Genomic DNA, 21,053 nt, shown 5'->3' with positions numbered 1-21,053 from the left:
TGTAAGAACAATATGCATTAAAATACTTGTGTCTTTGTGTGTTCTTGTGCTAGGCTTGTTGCTGTTCTATGAAAAACTCTGACTCCACCTGCTGCTAGTGGTGTATCATTATCCTTAAACTTAAGCTTAAACTGAGGATGTGTACTTTAACACACAGTATTACTTTCGGAAAAAAAAAAGAAAAGAAAAAAAAACACATTTCCTTCATAATTAAATAATTCACTTGAATTATATTATAAAAGTTATTTTATTTACGTGAAATTAATGTCCAAAAGAGCTTTTTATTTATTTTTTTTTTTTTTAAACTGCTTTAACCACAAAAAAAGTTTTTCTTGCACTACAAATATTTTAACGATTTTCAGCTTTACATTCATTAATATCACCAGGAAAACAAGCAAAGACAAATTGGGAAACTTTTATTTCAGTGGTTTGGCTGGTAGAAAAATATCAATAGAAATATGATAAACTGTAGTCTGAGCAATTCTGGATTTTATAGACTTTTGTCTGTTTACATCCTGAACAATAATGAATGATATTCTCTATACAATAAGTTTTCCTGCCTATTTAAAAAAACAACAACAAACAAACAGACAAACAGATAAAGGCAGGAACATTAAGACTTGAGTTCATCACAGTATCTTAGCTTTTTTTTTAATGTCATTCTGTAATGCTGTACACTGTGTCACCTTGATAATCTTCCACTCTCACACTCACTAAACGGGCAAGATAATCTTTGTAATTCTGCCATTCACACACCCATAAAAGATTAAAAAGCCAATTGTTTAAAATATGTAAGAGCAGCCACATAAAATATCAAGCTAAACTGCTTTTCTATATAATGTTTGAATCTGGAATATGGTGGAAAGCTCTAGAAGATGTTAGGTAGCAAACGGTAGGGCACAGCCGCAGTGTAGCGCTCCCAGTCCTTGCTGTACTTGTTGCTACAGCGGTGCTCATCACGAATGCAGCGGTGCACCAGTAGGATGGTCATGTAGACGATGTAAAAATAAGGCAGCAAGTGCTTGCCACCACAGGCCAAGCAGTACGCCAGTGAGCCCATCAGGTCGCCCGTGTAGTTCATATGACGAGCCACCCCCCAAAACCCAGAGGTCATCAGTTTGCTCTTGTGAATCCCGCCATCGGCCGATCGGTATGAACACTCGATGAAGGTGGGCTTCTTACCCCAGATTTTGCAGTTACCCTCAGTGCGACGGAAAAGGTCTTTCTGGTGGTTGGTTGAGCGGAAAATGTAGTATCCCACCAGGCCCAAGATGAGGACACCTGCAGCATGGGGTGTAGAGAGCTGGATGGGGTTGTAGACCAGGTAAAGTCCCTAAAGAACAAGAACATGAACATGACATAAAAAACACTACTCCTACTGAAATCAATGAAGCTGTGTATGAGGTAAAATAGTGAGTCCAGTATTGTAAACGCCATATCCAACACAAATCAAGCCCAGGAAATACTGCTCAGATACACACCTGTAGTGTGTAGAGGAAAGGAAGCCACACGCAGTCTCCCCAGCCCAGGTACCACCCAAAGTGATCATGGCAGATGTCAATAGTCTTGAGGTACCAGGCTTCGTTCCAGAAGAAGTCTAACACATAGATGGCTAGAGAAGAAACAGGTCAAAGTTGTGATTAGAGGTTGTGATGGTAATAATATGAATGAAATGAAAAACACTATATGAATCAATACAGAAAGAAATATGTTGTTGAATCTAGCCAGTATGAGCAATAGCACTACTAAGCTGTTTTATAGTGCCACCTAGTGGCTACATGACTCACTTGCAAAACATTGACCAGGATCATAGAGTTTGTCACATAACCATACAGCTCCTGCTGTTTAGCAGCGTAGGATAAGTTAATCAACGTCCACGCCACGATACCCGGCCGGCCATTGAAGAAAAGCTTAAAGTCAAACCATTTTCCTATACGAGGGTTGAACTCAATTCCCATCATGTAGTTGTAGAAGATGTTGCCTGTGAATTTGCTGCAAATCAAACAAGAGCAAGACAGAACCTATTTAGTGTGTACATGTTTTTGTTTTGTACATGTACATGCCTTTTCTGTGACCAATGGGAAACTAAGAAACACACACACACACACACACACACACACACACACACACACACACACACACACACACACACACACACACACACACACACACACACACACACACACACACACACACACAGTCTGTGATTGATGAAGAAAGAACAAAACTGGTAAAAATTTAAAGTAAAAATAATTAAGTGATTCATATTAATAAAAATACTTATTATTATTATTGTTTTGTTTCGTTATTATTATTTACATTACTTATTATATTAGGCATTTAAAATGTTCAAATGAAAGCAAGACAGTTTACACTTTCATTTATAGTTTTACAACACACCTCTTCTGATTCAAAACCAAGTTTCAGACGTAAATTTAATGGGCCTAATCACTGTTGTTAATACAGTGGGTATATAAAGTCAACATACTCCTATTACAATTAAAGCATTTTGAGATGTAAAAAAATTATCTTGTCATATATTTTTCCACATTTAATGTAACATTGAAACCAGAAAAAAATAATGTAATAAACAGATAGAAACATTTAAGGGAAAAAAAGAAAAAGAAAATAAAAACCTAAAATTACCTGGTTGCAAAAGTGTTCATGGGGCATGGTACTCTGTTTTTGAATTAACCAATCACATTCAAACTCTTACTGTAAAGTAATTGTAATCCTGTGGTCATCATTTAAGTGATGCTGATCAACCCTGAATAAAAATACTGTTTCTGTAGAATTTTCTTAACATCTCTTGATCACATTTTGTTTTGCTGAAGCCATGGGCTGCAAAGAGCTTACAAAGGATATGTGTGTTGTTCTTACTTGAATTCTGTTGGTTTCAGTATTACATGCAATATTAGATCTCAAAGCTTCAGCTTAACAGAGATGTGTAGACTTTTTTTATACCCATATGCACAGTAAATAATCAAAATATGTTTTCGTACCAGTCCTCTGGGTTGGTAGGGAAAAGATAAGCCTTAATAAAAGCCAAAGTGGACACAGCATAGCCAAGGATGTTGGTGCACCATAAGAGAGGGATCCAGTTGTCAATGATGATGGTTGGTGAAAACCAGTGGAAGTACTGAGCATTAGCCACCCATAAAACATGAGTGATTATCCAGCACTGCAGACCGTTGACTTCATACTTATTAATAAGACCTGAGAGAAAGCAACACGTTTATATTAGATGAATTAAATATGGTACATTTTACAACACAAACCAACAGCGAAGCGATTCAAATGAGTACAAATGACATAAGTACATATGCATACCTGCTGGTGTTCGTGCACCCTCCTGCACTCCTCCCACGTAACCTGGAAGAATCTTATGCATGAAATCTGGAACGCACATGTACAGCACCACCTAGTGTAGACACAACAAATCTCACAATTCTAGTCCAAAACCATTCAAATATTTCTCACTACAAATGTCATTTCGTATTTATTCTTATGTAGTTCTGCACACCTGAAATGTGACCCAGATTGCGTAGATCTTGGCAGCAGCCCATGTGAAGGAAGGGGCAAGGTTCCAGATGGTGAGCAGGGTGGCGTCGCCGTTGTAGAGGTCCAGTAACGGATGGCTGATGGAGCACTGGTACATCACATGCCATGATGAAGAAAAAGACGATGAAGGGGGCAAAGCACAGCAGCAGGATCACACCTGATAGAGAGAACCAATCCACCTCCCTACAGAGATCAGCAGATTGGTAATATGAGTCAGAATAGGATATTTGAAGTTTCTGGATTTTTAGAACTGCAAATGACTGTTGTCAGTCTAAATTGTCATTATTCCACACAACTTTGTAACATAATTTATGCATCTTATTTCTGTTTTTTAATTATTACAACATTACTGATAATAAATAAAAATTAGAAACACCATTTATAAATACAATTAACAAATATTCTTGCACTATTCATTAGTTTACAAATGATTATACAGTTAATTAATTACTTTATATATAATTTGTCATGAAATTTTGATTCATATAATTTTGTATTTGAATCTACAGTTCATGTGTGTCTGGTCTGTTTAGCAATAGCGCATAAAAAAAAAATAATAATAATTTACAAATGTCATTTAAAATCTGTACAACTTTGCTCCCTCTTTGCAACACAAAAGGATGTATTTATAGCAGAATGTCCAAGGAGCTTTTTTGTCGATACAATAACAGTGAATGATGAGAACAGCTGTCAGTCAAGATTTTTCGTGAATACTGTCTTAGTTTCTGTTTATTCATCACACAAAGCTATTGTATAGCTTTAGACGACTTGGAATAATGTCATATGGACTACTTTCTACTTTCACTACTTTTTCTTTTATATATATATATATATATATATATATATATATATATATATATATATATAATATATTTTTTTTTTTTTTATTTTTTTTTTTTACTGCAAGCAGAGTGGTTGGAGTGGGGGCTTCTTGCTGATGTTGTACATCACTTTATTTTAAAATGTCGTCAGCATGACCCATTTCAGATGTGGTCAAAAAATAACAACAGTGGTTATATATAAACAGATTCTGAATGTATAATCAAAATTATTGTTAGTGGCTGTACAGTCAGAGCAGTGTCTTACCATGCTCTTCCCCACTGTACCGGCTCCTCTGCACGGTCTTTCACCCCTGCCTGGGCTCCACTGGAGCTGCCCTTATGGCGCTTTCTCACAGCGTCGGCTGTCGTCATGATGTCTGAGGGAGTGAGATTTAAAAAGCACAGAGAAAGAGAAAAAGAGCATAAAAATAACCTCGGAGTTTCTAGCATGAGCGTATAAGAGGAGAACAAAGTGCACTGGAGATAACAGATAACAAACAGAAGATCTAGGTGTTATGTATGTGCTAAATATGATAAAGTTCAAGGTTTTAAATAATGATTATAACATAACTTATCACATATAATCTCAGAACCAGGCCAGGGTTATTTCCTTTAGTGTGTTGACATGTAATGTTAACTTTCCAACTGATATGAGGTTTTTAATTGTGTGCTTATGTTATGCAAGCAAAGACAGATGCTCTGCATGAATCTATTTTCAGTTTATGGATTTCCAGTCCACTGAAAACTCTTCTTGTCTTTTATTATAGGCACATTAACAAATATGCATATGAATAACACCAAGAGAAATGCTCCACTCAGCGTTATATGGTTTAAAATATGCAATAGCATAATTTATGCAACAAAAAGAGCATACAGTATAACAGCATCAGTAATAAGGTGCATAGAACAATACTAAACATGCTGAATTCTATGATAATCTAAACAAAATCACTTTCAGTTACGGCATCATTTCCACTACAACTAAGACAAATTGCCCTAATGTTTCTTTTAAAAAAATGTGTCATTGTTTACCAAGAGGACAACATTTTCACTAAAGACCATGTTTGAGATGAAATAGAAGGCAAGGCAAATATTCTTATTGTACTTCATTTACAATCAAGCTGTAATTTTATCAAATCAAATAAAAATATTATTTGAGTGTATTTAGGATACATTAAATGCTAGTTAGTTATGTCATATATATCTACGAGATATGCATCATCATCATTAATAAAAACAATACATTGTTTGAAAAAAAAAGTGTCCAAACCCACCAAATCATGATGTCACGCTGATATAACGTCAGGTGTACGTGACACCTGTGCGTCATTCTTCTGCCAAAGTAAATGTGCACATTGAACTAAATGCGACATAAACCAGTTTAAAGCGAAATATGACTCCAGTCGTAACATATTTCCTGGAGTGTAAGATTATAGTCATATCATTGCCATTCTCCAGTGTGACAGTTGTAATCCAATACGATCATTAAGCATGCAGACACTAAAAAGTATTTTGAAAAGGTGTGTGTACATACAGTGCTCGAAAAGAAAAAAACTGTATAGTTTACAATGCAGTCATGCCACACGTCAAATCATCATTGTATTCTGTTGATAAAGTTGCATATTGTAGTTGGATTAGAAAGGGAAGGGCTGCATAATAAACACATAGATTTTAATAAGCTGTACATGCAATGTATAATGGAAATATTGACTTAAAATAAATTCTAATAAGTGGCAAAACGTAATGCATAAAAGCAACTGAGTAAAAAGTGAAATATCACAAAACGCTTACAGTTATAGGGGCTGATGCTGCGCCACTTCACGCTGCCTAGATGTTCACAGTGATGTAACGAGCAAAGGGGCGTCTCTGGCCGAGTTCTGACTCCACCCACAAGCGACGTAATGACCATACATCCAATCAGAGACAGAGGAAATACATACTCGTGTCAGTGATTGGTTAACCGAGACCTGAAGCCATGAGCGCCTGATGAGCTCAGCCCACGGATCTTCGTCAAGAGCATCCATCTGCACCACATTTACGCAGTTACATCAGAGCATCAGAAATAAAAAAGTGCACGATAAATCGCCAGAACAGAACACGAATTTATAAAATAATTAATTGGAAGGAAACTATCAACCTTTTCATAAACACACGAAAAACCTTTACTTAGTCCACATGCAAATTTGTAGATAAAACATCTCACTTATTTTTAAAAGCTAATAATCAGTGTATAATAGCCATCAAAACAATTAAAAGAAATACCATCTTATGAAGAAATTGATTATTACATTTATTATGTAATACAGTTCGACTCAAAATTTTAAAATTTTAAATATGTTGAAAAAAAATGTTTTAGGGTGTTGGTAGTTTAGTTTAATAATTATGGGTCTGGATAGAACAGATTGCACGTTGTTTGTCAAAGAATGTTTAACCTCAATATTTGTTCCAAAGTACCGCCTTTGCTATTAGTTTAATGCAAATATGTTTCAACTACAGTATATTCGGAGTTTTAAATAGTTTTCCTTACGCTAAACTAGTACTTTTACTTTGAAGTGCAGATTTGTACAGACCGGAAATAGAACTACAGTAAATAAAAGTTCTGTGTAACTTACTGGAGTTGTTTTGATACATTTGAAATCATTTGTAGCTGTGCAAAATGGGTCGCAAGGTTACATTAGCGACTTGCAGCTTGAATCAGTGGGCACTGGATTTTGAAGGCAACTTGACAAGAATACTTAAAAGTAAGTTCTAACAATAGTAGTAGTAACTAACATTACTAAAGGTCTCATGATCTTAAAGTGACCTCGTATCATTTTAGTTCTACTTTATTCTCCAAAACAGGCATTGAGATTGCCAAACAGAGAGGAGCCAAGTACAGACTGGGACCAGAGCTAGAAATCTGGTAATCTGGTAATATTGTCACTCACAGACTAGATATTTAACGAATATGAGATGCATTTCATTGTACAATTGAGAATCCACGCAGTGTGTGTGTGTGTGTGTGTGTGTGTGTGTGTGTGTGTGTGTGTGTATATGTTAAAAATGAGAAAACTGATGATACTGTATTCTGTGGTCCTTTACAAATCTTTCATATACATCAGTGGGTACGGCTGTGCAGACCATTTCTACGAGTCCGACACCCTGCTCCATTGTTTCCAGGTTCTGAAGTCGCTCATGGAATCTCCTTTGACCCAAGACATCATCTGTGATGTGGGAATGTGGGTGATATTGTTTAAAACATTAGGAAATAGAAAAAATTTAAAAAAGTATATGGTTTCTAATGCATTTAACTTTACTTACATTTGCTCTTTCCACAGGCCTGTTATGCATCACAATGTTCGATACAACTGCAGAGTCATTTTCTTGAACAAGTAAGATATTACTGTAGTACAGCATTAAAAAGCATTTGCATTACTGCTTAATGATCAGATAATTACAATAATGCATATATATATATATATATATATGTATGTATGTATGTATGTATGTATGTATGTATATAATAATAATACATCTAATAGTATGTCTATTTTTATATTTGACAGAAAGATACTTTTAATTCGTCCTAAAATGCTCTTGGCTAATTATGGCAACAACAGGGAATTTCGATGGTTTTCACCTTGGAGTCGACCCAGGTATATTACACGATATATTGGTTAAATCTTGGGGTCATTTGCCTAGCAAAGTCTTTAATAGTCAGTGATAAATGATAGATCACATAATAAAGAAATAAACTGCGTTGCAGATATGTTGAGGAGTACTTTTTACCCAGGATGATACAAGATCTGACAGGGCAGGTAAAATAATATTATCTTGTATTATCTTGCATTATCTAATTATTAAGCTCAATTATTAGTGGTATTTAATTATTAATAATGGTTCTCATTATTAATTTGCTGATTTGGTACTCATGAAGCCAGCTCAAAAAACGATTTCACAAAAAAAAAATAAAAAAAAATAAACCATAATATTTTGGTGGAAACCATGACATACAGCCATTCAAAAGTTTGGTATAAATGAGATAAAAATAAATAAATAAATAATTAAATAAATGACTACTTATATTCAGAAAGGATGCATTTAATTGATCAAAAGTAACAGTAAAGACATTTATAATGTTAGAAAAGAGTTCTATTTCATATCAATTTTGTTCTTTTGAAGTTCTGTTCATGAAAGAATCCTGACAGAGAAAGAATCCAGAAATATTTAGCAGCAAAAACTGTTTTCAACACTGATAAAAATAAGAAGCATTATTAATAATTAAGTACCAAAAATAATTATACTCTTAATTATTCTTATTCTATATATGTATATTTGCAATGACACATCATTTGGCATGAAATAATAATCTCAGCTGTCCTCATTGATAGACCACAGTGCCGTTTGGAGACGGGGTGCTGTCCACCAAGGACACCTGCTTAGGGAGTGAGATTTGTGCTGAGCTGTGGAACCCCAGGAGGTAAAGCTCTGCAAACAATGATCTCATCTGTACTGTACGAATGTCAAATTATTGTTTTTTTTTACTATGCTGTTTCTTAAATCCTTTCCTAATCTCCTGCAGAGAACATTTAGACATGTTTTTTTATGTTATGTTATAATCTGGTAAAATAAAACATGAAAATAGTTCCATAATTGCTTGTCTTTGACAAAATGTAAACTAACTTTTACTTCTCTCTTTAGTCCACATGTTGACATGGGTTTAGATGGTATTGAGATCTTTACCAATTCCTCTGCAAGCTACCATGAGCTACGTAAGGCTGACCACAGGGTGAACTTGATCAAATCTGCCACCACTAAGGTATATACATTATATTAATATATTTAAAATAGAAATAGGAAACCGTTATTTTAAATTGTGATAACATTTTACAATATCACTGTAAGCACTGTATTTGTGATCAAATAAATAGGCTACAGCCTTGGTGAGAATAAGAGACTTTTTTCAAAAAAATATTTCAACAACTTCAGTACATATTAATGAATCCAATTATAAGTGGCCTTTGGAAAGATAGTGTTGACAATGAGCCTTATATATATAGAATATGTTTGTTTCAGAGTGGAGGGATCTATCTATTTGCCAATCAGAAGGGCTGTGATGGAGACCGTCTGTACTATGATGGGTGTGCTATGATTGCCATCAATGGAGATATTGTTGCCAGAGGAGCGCAGTTCTCACTTGAGGATGTAGTATGTGCCAGTTCACACTTATCTGAATAATGAAACTCACCCCAGTGACTGTGATTAACATGCTGACGATTTCAGTTTGATCAGTCAGGTTTCTTCTGACTTGCAGGAGGTTGTGGTCACAGCCACTCTTGATCTGGAAGATGTTCGCAGCTATCGAGGAGAGAGGTGTCACCCACACATGGTGAGCAACATTAAAAGACACCAGACTCTAAAGTGACAAAAACATGCTTTAAGTATTTTTCTGACTGCACAGGAATATGAGCACAAACCTTATACAAGGATCAAAACGGACTTCTCTCTGTCTGACTGTGATGACAGGTGTCTGCCCACACACCAGCCTGTGGAGTGGATTTTCCACACGCCAGAAGAAGAGATCAGGTAACTTAAATGTATACATTTAAAGGAATAGTTCACCCAAAAATACAAATTTGTTGACAAGTTACTCTCCCTCAGGAAACACAATAATCAGATGAGTTTGTTTCTTCATGGAAACAAATTTGGATACATTTAGCATTACATCACTTGCTCACAATGGATCTTCTGCAGTGAATGGGAGCCATCAGAATGAGAGTCCAAACAGCTGATAACAACATCACAATAATCCACAAGTAATCATCACCACTCCAGTCCATCATTTAATATCTTATGAAGAGAAAAGCTGCATGTTTGTAATAAACAAATCCACCATTAAGGCGTTTTAACTTTCAACCATTTTAACTTTAAACCGACTCCATGATAACACTTCCTCCAATTAAAAAAGTCTGTTACACTTCGTATTTGTATGCTGACTCTCATTAATACAACACACAACAATTTCAAACAATCCACTCTTAAACACATGATTCAATGCTAAATTTCTCCAAATCTGTTCTGATGAAGAATCAAACTTATCTTCGATGCCCTGAGAGTGAGTAAAATGATGAAGACCACACTGAAAATCCCCCCCCCCAGATATAAACAGAACGTTTAATGATTTTTGAATGCTTTAAAACATTTATAATATATAGATATAAAAAGAAGATTTTTTTAAGACTCTATTAATACTCTAGCAATATTTTAATTTCAATTTCACATTTGCTTTTCTTTCAAATTGTTATGCAAATAATATAATTTGCTATTAGTTTTTGAAAATATATATATTTTTAATAACAATTACTTTTTAAATAAAAAAGCATTTTCACTTGTGGATGACTCTTTATTTTCATATTGAAGCAACAGACATGTTTTGCTGCTCTCTAGTGGAGCTGTACAGTAATACACACTCAAACGCCCGTTTGTGTAAACATTAATCCCATAAACCCAATTATGACTTAAAGAGCAGCCAGTTATTAAAACCAAGTGATTTCAATTTTCTTGCAACATGCCAAATTAGTGTTCTGGTCCAGTGAGACTATGTTTGTTACTTTATAGGTTTATAACTACCTTGTGGCACTAATTTATTCCTGGCTGTATCATCTCTGTTTGCAAATAAATATTCTGACGTAAGGAGGAGAAACTGTGTGAAGGGAAAAGCGTAATACCCACAAAATAGTCTTTACAACTGCATACAGTAAACCAGTCTGCAAATATTGGTATTGAAAATTATATTTTATTGGTGCAGCATTTATAAAATCAGTTATTACATGTTTATTTCGGGTGTTCTTTCAGTCTTGGTCCTGCCTGTTGGTTATGGGACTACTTAAGGAGGAGTGGACAGGTGTGTTTTTTTTTTTATTCTATTTTGCATGTAAATATCAGTGTTTATATTGTGCCAAATGTATGCAATTTAATAAAACTTGGTGCTTGTTTTCTTACCAGTCTTCTTAGCTAATATCTTTGTTTGCATGTTTATGCTTATGGTCATGAATGTGAAGATATAGGACATCTTTAGCTAATGAGATTTGTGTTTTGTTGTTTTCAGGCTGGCTTCCTTCTTCCTCTTAGTGGTGGTGTGGACAGTTCATCCACTGCCTGCATTGTGTACTCCATGTGTGTGCAAATCTGCCAAGCTATCAAAGATGGAAGTAAGTCCAAAACACACACACACACACACACACACACACACACACACACACACACACACACACACACACACACACACACACCAGCTCTTCAGAACATAAGAACCAGCGTATTTAAAGCTTATCCTCTAAACATGTTTCCCATTCTTCTCAGATTCTCAGGTGCTGGAGGATGTGCAGCGAGTGGTCAACGATTCATCCTACAGGCCTGAGGACCCACGTGAGCTGTGTGGACACCTCTTTACCACATGCTACATGGCTAGTGAAAACTCATCTGAGGACACCCGCAACAGAGCTAAAGATCTTGCTGCACAGATCGGCAGGTCAGTGGATGACATGCTATCTAGTCAAAAGTCAATTAAGATTAGTTTAATTTGTCTTTAAGTCTCTGGTGCTCACCAAGGCTGTATTTATTTGATGGAAATTACAGTAAAAAGAGTAATATTGTATTGCAGTTCAAAAGAGACTCACTTAAAGGATTATTAGGAACACCATACATATATATATACTCACTTAAAGGATTATTAGGAACACCATACTAATACTGTTTGACCCCCTTTCACCTTCAGAACTGCCTTAATTCTACGTGGCATTGATACAACAAGGTGCTGAAAGCATTCTTTAGAAATGTTGGCCCATATTGATAGGATAGCATCTTGCAGTTGATGGAGATTTGTGGGATGCACATCCAGGGCACGAAGCTCCCGTTCCACCACATCCCAAAGATGCTCTATTGGGTTGAGATCTGGTGACTGTGGGGGCCATTTTAGTACAGTGAACTCATTGTCATGTTCAAGAAACCAAGTTGAAATGATTTGAGCTTTGTGACATGGTGCATTATCCTGCTGGAAGTAGCATCAGAGGATGGGTACATGGTGGTCATAAAGGGATGGACATGGTCAGAAACAATGCTCAGGTAGGCCGTGGCATTTAAACGATGCCCAATTGGCACTAAGGGGCCTAAAGTGTGCCAAGAAAACATCCCCACACCATTACACCACCACCATCACCAGCCTGCACAGTGGTAACAAGGCATGATGGATCCATGTTCTCATTCTGTTTACGCCAAATTCTGACGCTACCATCTGAATGTCTCAACAGAAATCGAGACTCATCAGACCAGGCAACATTTTTCCAGTCTTCAACTGTCCAATTTTGGTGAGCTCGTGCAAATTGTAGCCTCTTTTTCCTATTTGTAGTGGAGATGAGTGGTACCCGGTGGGGTCTTCTGCTGTTGTAGCCCATCCGCCTCAAGGTTGTGCGTGGTTGTGGCTTCACAAATGCTTTGCTGCATACCTCGGTTGTAATGAGTGGTTATTTCAGTCAAAGTTGCTCTTCTATAAGCTTGAATCAGTCGGCCCATTCTCCTCTGACCTCTAGCATCAACAAGGCATTTTCGCCCACAGGACTGCTGCATACTGGATGTTTTTCACCTTTTCACACCATTCTTTGTAAAAGTACTGCAAATAAAGTTTAATTATAATTTTTACATTTATACAAGTATGGATTGATACGTCAGCAAATCTGGCACCAACAACCATGCCACGCTCAAAATTGCTTAAATCACCTTTCTTTCCCATTCTGACATTCAGTTTGGAGTTCAGGAGATTGTCTTGACCAGGACCACACCCCTAAATGCATTGAAGCAACTGCCATGTGATTGGTTGATTAGATAATTGCAAAATGTATATCAATCTGTGTGTAATGAAATAATACAATATACAAGTGTATATATATATATATATATATTATGTAATTTACTTCTGTGATGGCAAAACTTAATTTTTTAGCATCATTACTCTAGCATTCAGTGTCACATGATCCTTCAGAAATAATTCTAATAGGCTGATTTGGTGCACAAGACACGTTTCTTCTTATTAGTGCTGAAAAGTTTTGCTGCTTAATGTTATTGTGGAAACATGTTATATACAGTATACTACCATTCAAAAATTTGGATTAAAAAATGAAATGAATACTTCTGTTCAGCAAGGATTCATTAAACGTGATATTAAAGACATTTATAATATCACAAAAGATTTCTGTTTCAAATAAATGTTTTCTTTTGAACTGTTCATCAAAGAATCCTGCAAAAGATTTATCAAAGTTTCCAAAAAGATATTAAGCAGCAAAAACTGTTTACAACACTGATTATAATAAGAACCATTATTAATAATTGCGCACCAATAATTGATAACTGAGCACCAAATCAGCATATTAGAATGATTTCTGAATGATCATGTGTCACTGAAGACTGGAGTAATGGCTGCTGAAAATTCAGTTTTGCCAACACATTAATAATATTAATAATTATAATATAATTATTCCAATTATAAATGAATTGTAATAATTTTACAGTATTATTTTATTATTATAAAAAGTAATAAATATATATTAAAAAACTAACATTTTAAATAAAAAATTTTATCTGTTCTCTGCTCAGCAATCACCTTAATATCAATATTGACATGGCAGTAAAAGGCATGCTGGGAATTTTCTCTATGGTCACAGGGAAGTGGCCTCAGTTCTGTGCTAATGGAGGAAGTGCCAGAGAGAACCTGGCACTGCAGAACGTCCAGGTACAGCACCCATCATAGACACTGATTCTATGAAGAAATGTATGATTTTTTTATTAGTGACTCGTAGCATATTTTTCTGCAGAGAATACATAGTTAAATTTTTCAGCAAAAATTTTTATATGACTTTTGTTTTATATGGCTCTTATATGATCCATGACATCACAAAAGCGCGGGCTTGACTAAGCAGTTTCTGTCGAAGTGATGCTAATTTGCTGACTTTTTAATATGCAATTTGCTTGCACTGTAACACAACCACCACGATTTTCACAGAAAAATATTGCAGTTAGTCACCCCAAGCGTCAAACCACCTGCAAATTTGCTGAGTTTGGGTTCTACCTTCTATTATGTCCCTATTTCTTAAACATAACTAACATAGTAACATTATCCAACTCTTTCCGGGAAATGCTTTGTGCTTTAGATTGGCAAAGTATTGCTTGATTAGAACCTGTTTAAGACGATTAGATATACTGTGGATGATGTCACAGCTTTGAAAGCGCTATAATGTGCTCTTAAATGTAATGCAATCACTTAAAAGTAAATAGCAGTTTGACTGCTATGATAATGTAAACCCACACAAGATGGAGACCCAATTTTTTCTGAATAGTGCTTTTCACAGCAAATACTGTAATTGTTCCTTAACAGCATAATTGCCCTAAGACAGTGGTAAGCAGAAACTAGGGGCAACTAAAAAAAAAAAGGATCCTCAAATTATATGTGCATATCTTTGTTTTATTTTATTTTATTTTATTTTATTTTAACTAGGCCCATCAAAAGAACCAAATAATCATGTTTAGTCTTGGGATTTCCAACTTGTCTTTATAAAGCAAAATTAAATGGTAATAATATAAAATGTTATAAATGTATTAAAAATTGAACATTAAACATTTAATATCTTAACATGATATTTTTGACAAGACATTACGATTTTTGTTTAAATAATAATTATCTTTTTTTTTTTTCACAAAAATTTTTGCTGACCACCTAACGCACCCTTGCAAACTCCAGTTTGATTACTAAAACCTATACTGTAGAATATGTGCTAACACAGTTTTAATTTGTCAACATACGTTAACTACATTAGTTAACATGAACAATTAACTAAAATTAGTTAATGCATTGTGAACTAATATGAACATTATAATTTTTTTTGACTAACATTAATAAAGGTTAATAAATGCTTAAATAAATAACTACTGTAGTTCATTTTAGTAGTAGTATGCATTAACTAATGTCAACAAATGAGATCCTTTTGAATCTGCAAGTCTGATGTATGTGCATGATGCATGTGTGTGTATGTTTTCTCCAATACAGGCTCGTATCAGGATGATTTTGGCCTACCTCTTTGCCCAGCTGTGTCTGTGGGCTCAGGGAAAACCTGGTGGTCTCTTAGTTCTTGGTTCAGCAAACGTGGATGAGAGGTGTGTCTTTATGCTGTTTTTTCTTTTAGTATCCAACTGTCAATAATAATAGAGGTTGCTTACAAGAAAGTATCATTTGTCTTTTCAGCTTGACTGGATACTTCACAAAGTACGACTGCTCCAGTGCTGATATCAATCCCATTGGAGGTGTTAGTAAGATGGACCTGAAGTGCTTTTTGCAGTACTGTGTTAAAAGCTTCCAGCTCACTGCCCTCATAGGGTGTGTAGCCTTTCCTTTTGTAACACATTTGTTGATCAAATCACTGGTGTAGTTACATAATCTTGATTGTTTAGCCAAAAAAATTACATTGAGTGAAATTTAACAGATGGACAGTTTAGGGGGACACACCACTCATAGAAATATTAATAGGAGAATGTTACAAAATATTATAATTTGAAATAACTGTTTTCTATGTGTATACATTTTAACATGCTATTTAATTTTGTGATGGCAACACTGATTTGTCAGTAGCCATTACTCCAGTCTTCAGTGTCACATGATCCTTCATAAATCATTTTAATATGCTGATTGCATTCCCATCTTCTGTACAGCATTTTGGATGCTCCACCTACTGCAGAGCTTGAGCCACTGACTGATGGCAAGGTTGTCCAGACTGATGAGGTAAACATAGTCAACCTCATTCAGTGATAAAAATGAGGTCTTGAATACTACTGCATTTACAAGTCATTGTGATTGAAGCAGGACGCACAATGGACAACTGTGTGCCAGTGGTTGTACGGTACTGTCTGAAATATATTTAAAGGGGTCATATGATGCGATTTCAAATTTTCCTTTATCTTTGGAGTGTTACAAGCTCTTGGTGAATAAAGAAGATCTGTGAACTTGCAAAGACTAAAGTCTCAAATCCAAATAGATATTCTTTATAAAATTTGAGACTCGTCCACGCCCCCCGAAACTCGTTCTAACACACCCCCACATATCTACTACAGTATGTGGGAAGATTTGCATAATGCCACCCAGATGTTCATGCAAAGAATGAAGGCGTACCATTTATTCTCGTTGTAGTATTGTTGTTGCCGCCGCTGCCATGTCGTATATGTGTTTCACTGTGAGAGCGAAACCACTTTGTTTGGCCTCCCAAAAGAGGACGATATCCGCTTCGTCATGCCTGGGGCTGATCCATGAAGGTTGCTGAGGAAATACATCAACTTTGCACTGTGGATCGCCAAATCGGCTTTCACCGTGAATGAAATGGCATCCAGCCCGGGTCCAGCCACTCTAGACCGCGGCTCACTCAAGGCCGCGGTGTGTGATGCTGTTTCGTTGAGAAAGCAAAACTACTTTGTTTTTGCCTTCCAAAAGAAAACACATAAATTATATATTTTTTATTTTTATATCACGTTTATAATGGGTTTTATGTTTTTGTCTCGTCGCTCAGGCCGGACAAGGCATCACAATATGTTAAGAGGCTTAACATTTCCGTCATATGCTTGAGGCATTCGGCCAATCACAACGCGCTGGATAGCTGGCCAATCACAGCACACCTTGCATTTCAGAGCGATGAGCCTTGTAAAAATCGACGCGTTTCAGAAGGCGGGGCATAGAGGAGAAACTAGAATGTACAGTATGTGGAAAATAATGTTGTTGTTTTTTTACCTTAAACCGCATAAACATATTTCATTACACCAAATACACAAAATAATGTTCTTTTTAGCAGCATCATATGACCCCTTTAAACTGGCAAATGTAACGTTTGACAGCCATATGACTCCTGCAGTGTAGGCTATATATTTATGTATGCATTCAAACTATTCAGTTTTAGGTGGAATGAAAATATAAAGCACATTATATTTATACATTAATTATTCTATACATATAATGTATAATATCTTGTAGTAAATAAACCAGTGTTGGATTTGTAACTGAGTGAAATGAGAACCTATTTGATGTCTTATATTTTTGCAAAGTACTGTGCACAATTATGTTTTAAAATGTATTTAGACATTAAAATTTTTCTTTCTTTCTTTCTTTTTTATTTTAAAGTTAAATATGTATATGTTATAAGTTATCCTTATTTTTATAGGGCATGTTTACTTTGCTGCTGTGCCCTTGCATACTTTTTCCATCACTTTGTGCATGGAGACAGATTTTACAGCTCTGAGACCTAATGCACGTGTCTCTGTGCCCCCCTCCCACAGGCTGACATGGGAATGACCTACTCAGAGCTGTCTGTGATTGGCAGACTCAGAAAGATCTCCAAGTGTGGCCCATACAGCATGTTTTGCAAGCTCATTCACTCATGGAAAGAGACCTTCTCTCCCTCACAGGTCAAACATGCCCTAAACTTTTCAGTACTCATAGTGCCTGATACTTTTAAAAGCGGTAAAAATACTAATATTTGACCACCATTATTTTATGACCAGTAGGGTAACTTTGTCCCATGCTTTGTGCAAATGCAATTTTTTGGGGTTTTGCAGGTGGCTACTAAAGTGAAACATTTCTTTAGGATGTACTCAATCAACAGACATAAGATGACAACAGTAACACCCTCGTATCATGCTGAAAACTACAGTCCTGATGACAACCGCTTTGACCTCCGTCCTTTCCTTTACAACACACAGTGGGCCTGGCAATTCCGCTGCATCGACAATGAGGTCAGCAGTTCTACAGAACAATGTGATTTCGGGCTGTATAATACAAGCTTTTTAATATTGAAACTTTACACATGCAGAAAAAAAAAAAAAAAAAAAAAAATATATATATATATATATATATATATATATATATATATATATATATATATATATATATATATATATATATATATATATATATACAGTACAGGTCAAAAGTTTGGAAACATTGCTCTTTTTAATGTTTTTGAAAGAAGTTTCTTCTGCTCATCAATCCTGCATTTATTTGATCAAAATAATTATTATAATTATAAATAATTATTATTACAACTTAAAATAATAGTTTTCTATTTGAATATACTTTAAAAAAATAATTTATTCCTGTGATGCAAAGCTGAATTTTCAGCATCATTACTCCAGCCTTCAGTGTCACATGTAACATCCAGTCTATCACATGATCATTTAGAAATCATTCTAATATTCTGATTTATTATGAGTGTTGGAAACAGTTATGCTGTCTAATATATTTGATGAATAAAAGGTTAAAAAGAACTGCATTTATTCAAAATAAAAAAAAATTCTAATAATATATATTCTAATAATATATTTTCTTTACTATCACTTTTTATCAATTTAACACATCCTTGCTGAATAAAAGTATTGATTTTATTTAAAAAAAAGAAAGAAAAAAAAATACTGACCCCAAATTTACTGACCAGTAGTGTATATTGTTATTACAAAATATTTATATTTTAAAAAACATAGCTTCTTCTTCTTTTTTTTCTTTTTTTTTACTTTTTATTCATCAAAGTATCCTAAAAAAGTATCACATGTTCTGAAAAAACATTAAGCAGCAGAACTGTTTCCAACTTTGATAATGAATCATCATATTAGAATGATTTCTTAAGGATCATTGATAATGATCCTAAAAATTCAGCTTTGCATCACAAAAATAAATGAAAATTTAAAGTATAATAAATTTAAAAACAATTATTTTAAATTGTAATAATATATCACAATATTAAATTTTTTTTCTGTATTTTTGATCAAATAAATGCAGGCTTGATGAGCAGAAGAAAAACTTCTTTCAAAAACATTAAAAATAGTAATGTTTACAAAATTTTGGCCTGTACTGTATATATATATATATATATATATATATATATATATATATATATATATATATATATATATATATATATACATACATACATACATACTGTATATTTATATATGTATGTGTAAATGTTTGTTTGAAGATGTCTGTATATAGTTTTTCTATTTGTATGAAATCTGTTCTGTTTTCTGTTGTATAGGTGGCTATGATGGAGTGATATGGAAGGTGTAATCACAGCTGTTATCAGAAGCCATTGATCCTTGGTCCAAAGATTCGTCTCGGCCGCTGATGTGATATTAGTCGCTCAGCAGTTCTCTACACTGCACATGCACTGCAACTTGTTCCACTTACTAATATTCTTGTTTTTATTAGGATGTATAAATCCTAAACAATGTCTTCAGTTATGTATATTCACATTATAATGCAAATATTCAAGTTTATGATTATTGATATACTGTATGGTAATGGTTGTTTGAAAATAAAACAATACATATGAAAATGTTCGTATGGAATAACTGTAAAATTATGAAATAATCTTAGTGTCAGATATCCTGTACTGTAACTTCGACCTTTATAATCTTTTATTGAAGAATTTGCCAAGAAACAACCATATTAGTCCAGATCAGCTTAAGTGTGTAGGATAAATGACTCTATAACCAAGCAAACTAAATGACTGCAGCATTTTTATCAAGAACACAGGCATGCCAATGCAATAACGGTGATTACTGGGCCATTCCTTGCAGTATCTCTTGAACTCTGTATTATAATTAATATTTCTACAGAAATTAATATGGCACTTAAGGTTTCTAAATAGTAGCTTGATTATCTGCAAAGTCACAAGAAAACAGGAATGGATAGTTCACCCCAAAATGAAAAATCTATTATTATGTTCCAAACCTGTATGAATTTCTTTCTTCTGTGGAGCACAAAATACATATTTTTGTTTTAAAGAATCTTGGTAACCAAACTTTTGGTTACCATTGACTTTCTTCTTATAGACATAGGTGTTCTTGAAAATATCTCTCTCTCTCTCTCTCTCTCTCTCTCTCTCTTTTTTTTTTTTTTTTTTTTTTTACTGCCACAGAAGAAAGAATAACAAGCAGGTTTGGAATGACAGGAGAGTGATTTAATAATGACAGGATTTTCACTTTAGGATGAACTGTGCTTCTAACTTGAGGGTAATTTTTGAAATTATCAAAATAATTAAAAAAAAATGCTTTAATGAAAAACAGAATGGAACGTTTTAAAGCGAGACAAACCAACTTATGCAGCAAATCATCAGAAAGTTTAAGCTTAATTCTTTGCTAATGCTACTGTTGTCAGTGTTATTGCAAAGCTGCTGGTTATGGTTTTCCCGCCAAACATGCCACTTCCCGGAGCATGATTATGGAAGTGGCTTTTTGTTTAAATTATAGTTTCAAAAGACTAAAAGGAGAATGCAATGTTGAGGACAAAAAGGCTATTAGAGTACAAATAAAAAAAATTAAGTGCGATTTTCATATTTTATTCAATATAGCCTATGGCAAACAATTCTTTGAAAGAGATTCTTAAGGCAGAAAGCACGAGGGCGAATGTGGACGAGTTGGGTGTTAGAGAACGGACTTCCTCATTCTATGTGTGAAACGGTCTGAACACACACACACACACACACACACACACACACACACACACACACACACACACACACGTTGGTAGCCTACACTATCATACACGCGCGCGCGCGCGCACATAAGTTTTATATACATATTAATGAAAAGAAAATAGCTTTTTTCAGGGCG

The 21,053-nt window shown here is 34.7% G+C and overlaps 2 protein-coding genes across 4 annotated transcripts; one reads left to right on the top strand and one right to left on the bottom strand.

Annotated features, from left to right (window-relative positions):
- Positions 1 to 396: 396 nt before the first annotated feature.
- On the bottom strand, positions 397 to 6,322 carry LOC122145687 (7-dehydrocholesterol reductase-like). Its single transcript, XM_042761032.1, is given in 9 exon segments — positions 397 to 1,333; positions 1,482 to 1,614; positions 1,789 to 1,992; positions 3,003 to 3,216; positions 3,331 to 3,421; positions 3,524 to 3,656; positions 3,658 to 3,744; positions 4,648 to 4,759; positions 6,174 to 6,322. Coding segments are annotated over 9 exon segments (1,557 nt in total). The 5' UTR covers positions 6,292 to 6,322; the 3' UTR covers positions 397 to 868.
- Positions 6,323 to 6,955: 633 nt separating this feature from the next.
- On the top strand, positions 6,956 to 19,778 carry LOC109103435 (glutamine-dependent NAD(+) synthetase). 3 transcript variants are annotated; one of them, XR_006160511.1, is made up of 21 exons: positions 6,956 to 7,123; positions 7,224 to 7,284; positions 7,484 to 7,600; positions 7,700 to 7,753; positions 7,928 to 8,017; positions 8,128 to 8,179; positions 8,753 to 8,841; positions 9,063 to 9,180; positions 9,438 to 9,569; positions 9,676 to 9,750; positions 9,823 to 9,947; positions 11,217 to 11,265; positions 11,470 to 11,572; positions 11,724 to 11,892; positions 14,010 to 14,145; positions 15,457 to 15,563; positions 15,652 to 15,783; positions 16,116 to 16,185; positions 17,724 to 17,852; positions 18,032 to 18,179; positions 19,475 to 19,778. XR_006160511.1 is itself a non-coding variant. In XM_019116849.2 (21 exons), the coding sequence occupies exons 1-21, from the start codon at positions 7,039 to 7,041 to the stop codon at positions 19,490 to 19,492; spliced, it is 2,088 nt and encodes a 695-aa protein (XP_018972394.2). In that variant the 5' UTR covers positions 6,958 to 7,038; the 3' UTR covers positions 19,493 to 19,778. The 3 variants fall into 3 exon arrangements, 2 of the variants coding, with proteins under 2 accessions (XP_018972394.2, XP_042616965.1); XM_019116849.2 differs by having other exon boundaries at positions 6,958 to 7,123; positions 18,003 to 18,179; XM_042761031.1 differs by having other exon boundaries at positions 6,986 to 7,123; positions 7,201 to 7,284; positions 18,003 to 18,179.
- Positions 19,779 to 21,053: the final 1,275 nt, after the last annotated feature.

The sequence above is a fragment of the Cyprinus carpio genome, chromosome A7 (assembly GCF_018340385.1).
Source record: "Cyprinus carpio isolate SPL01 chromosome A7, ASM1834038v1, whole genome shotgun sequence".
Lineage (NCBI taxonomy): Eukaryota > Metazoa > Chordata > Actinopteri > Cypriniformes > Cyprinidae > Cyprinus > Cyprinus carpio.
The sequence above is the reverse complement of the archived record's forward strand: the minus strand, read 5'-3'. Positions and strand labels throughout refer to the sequence as shown.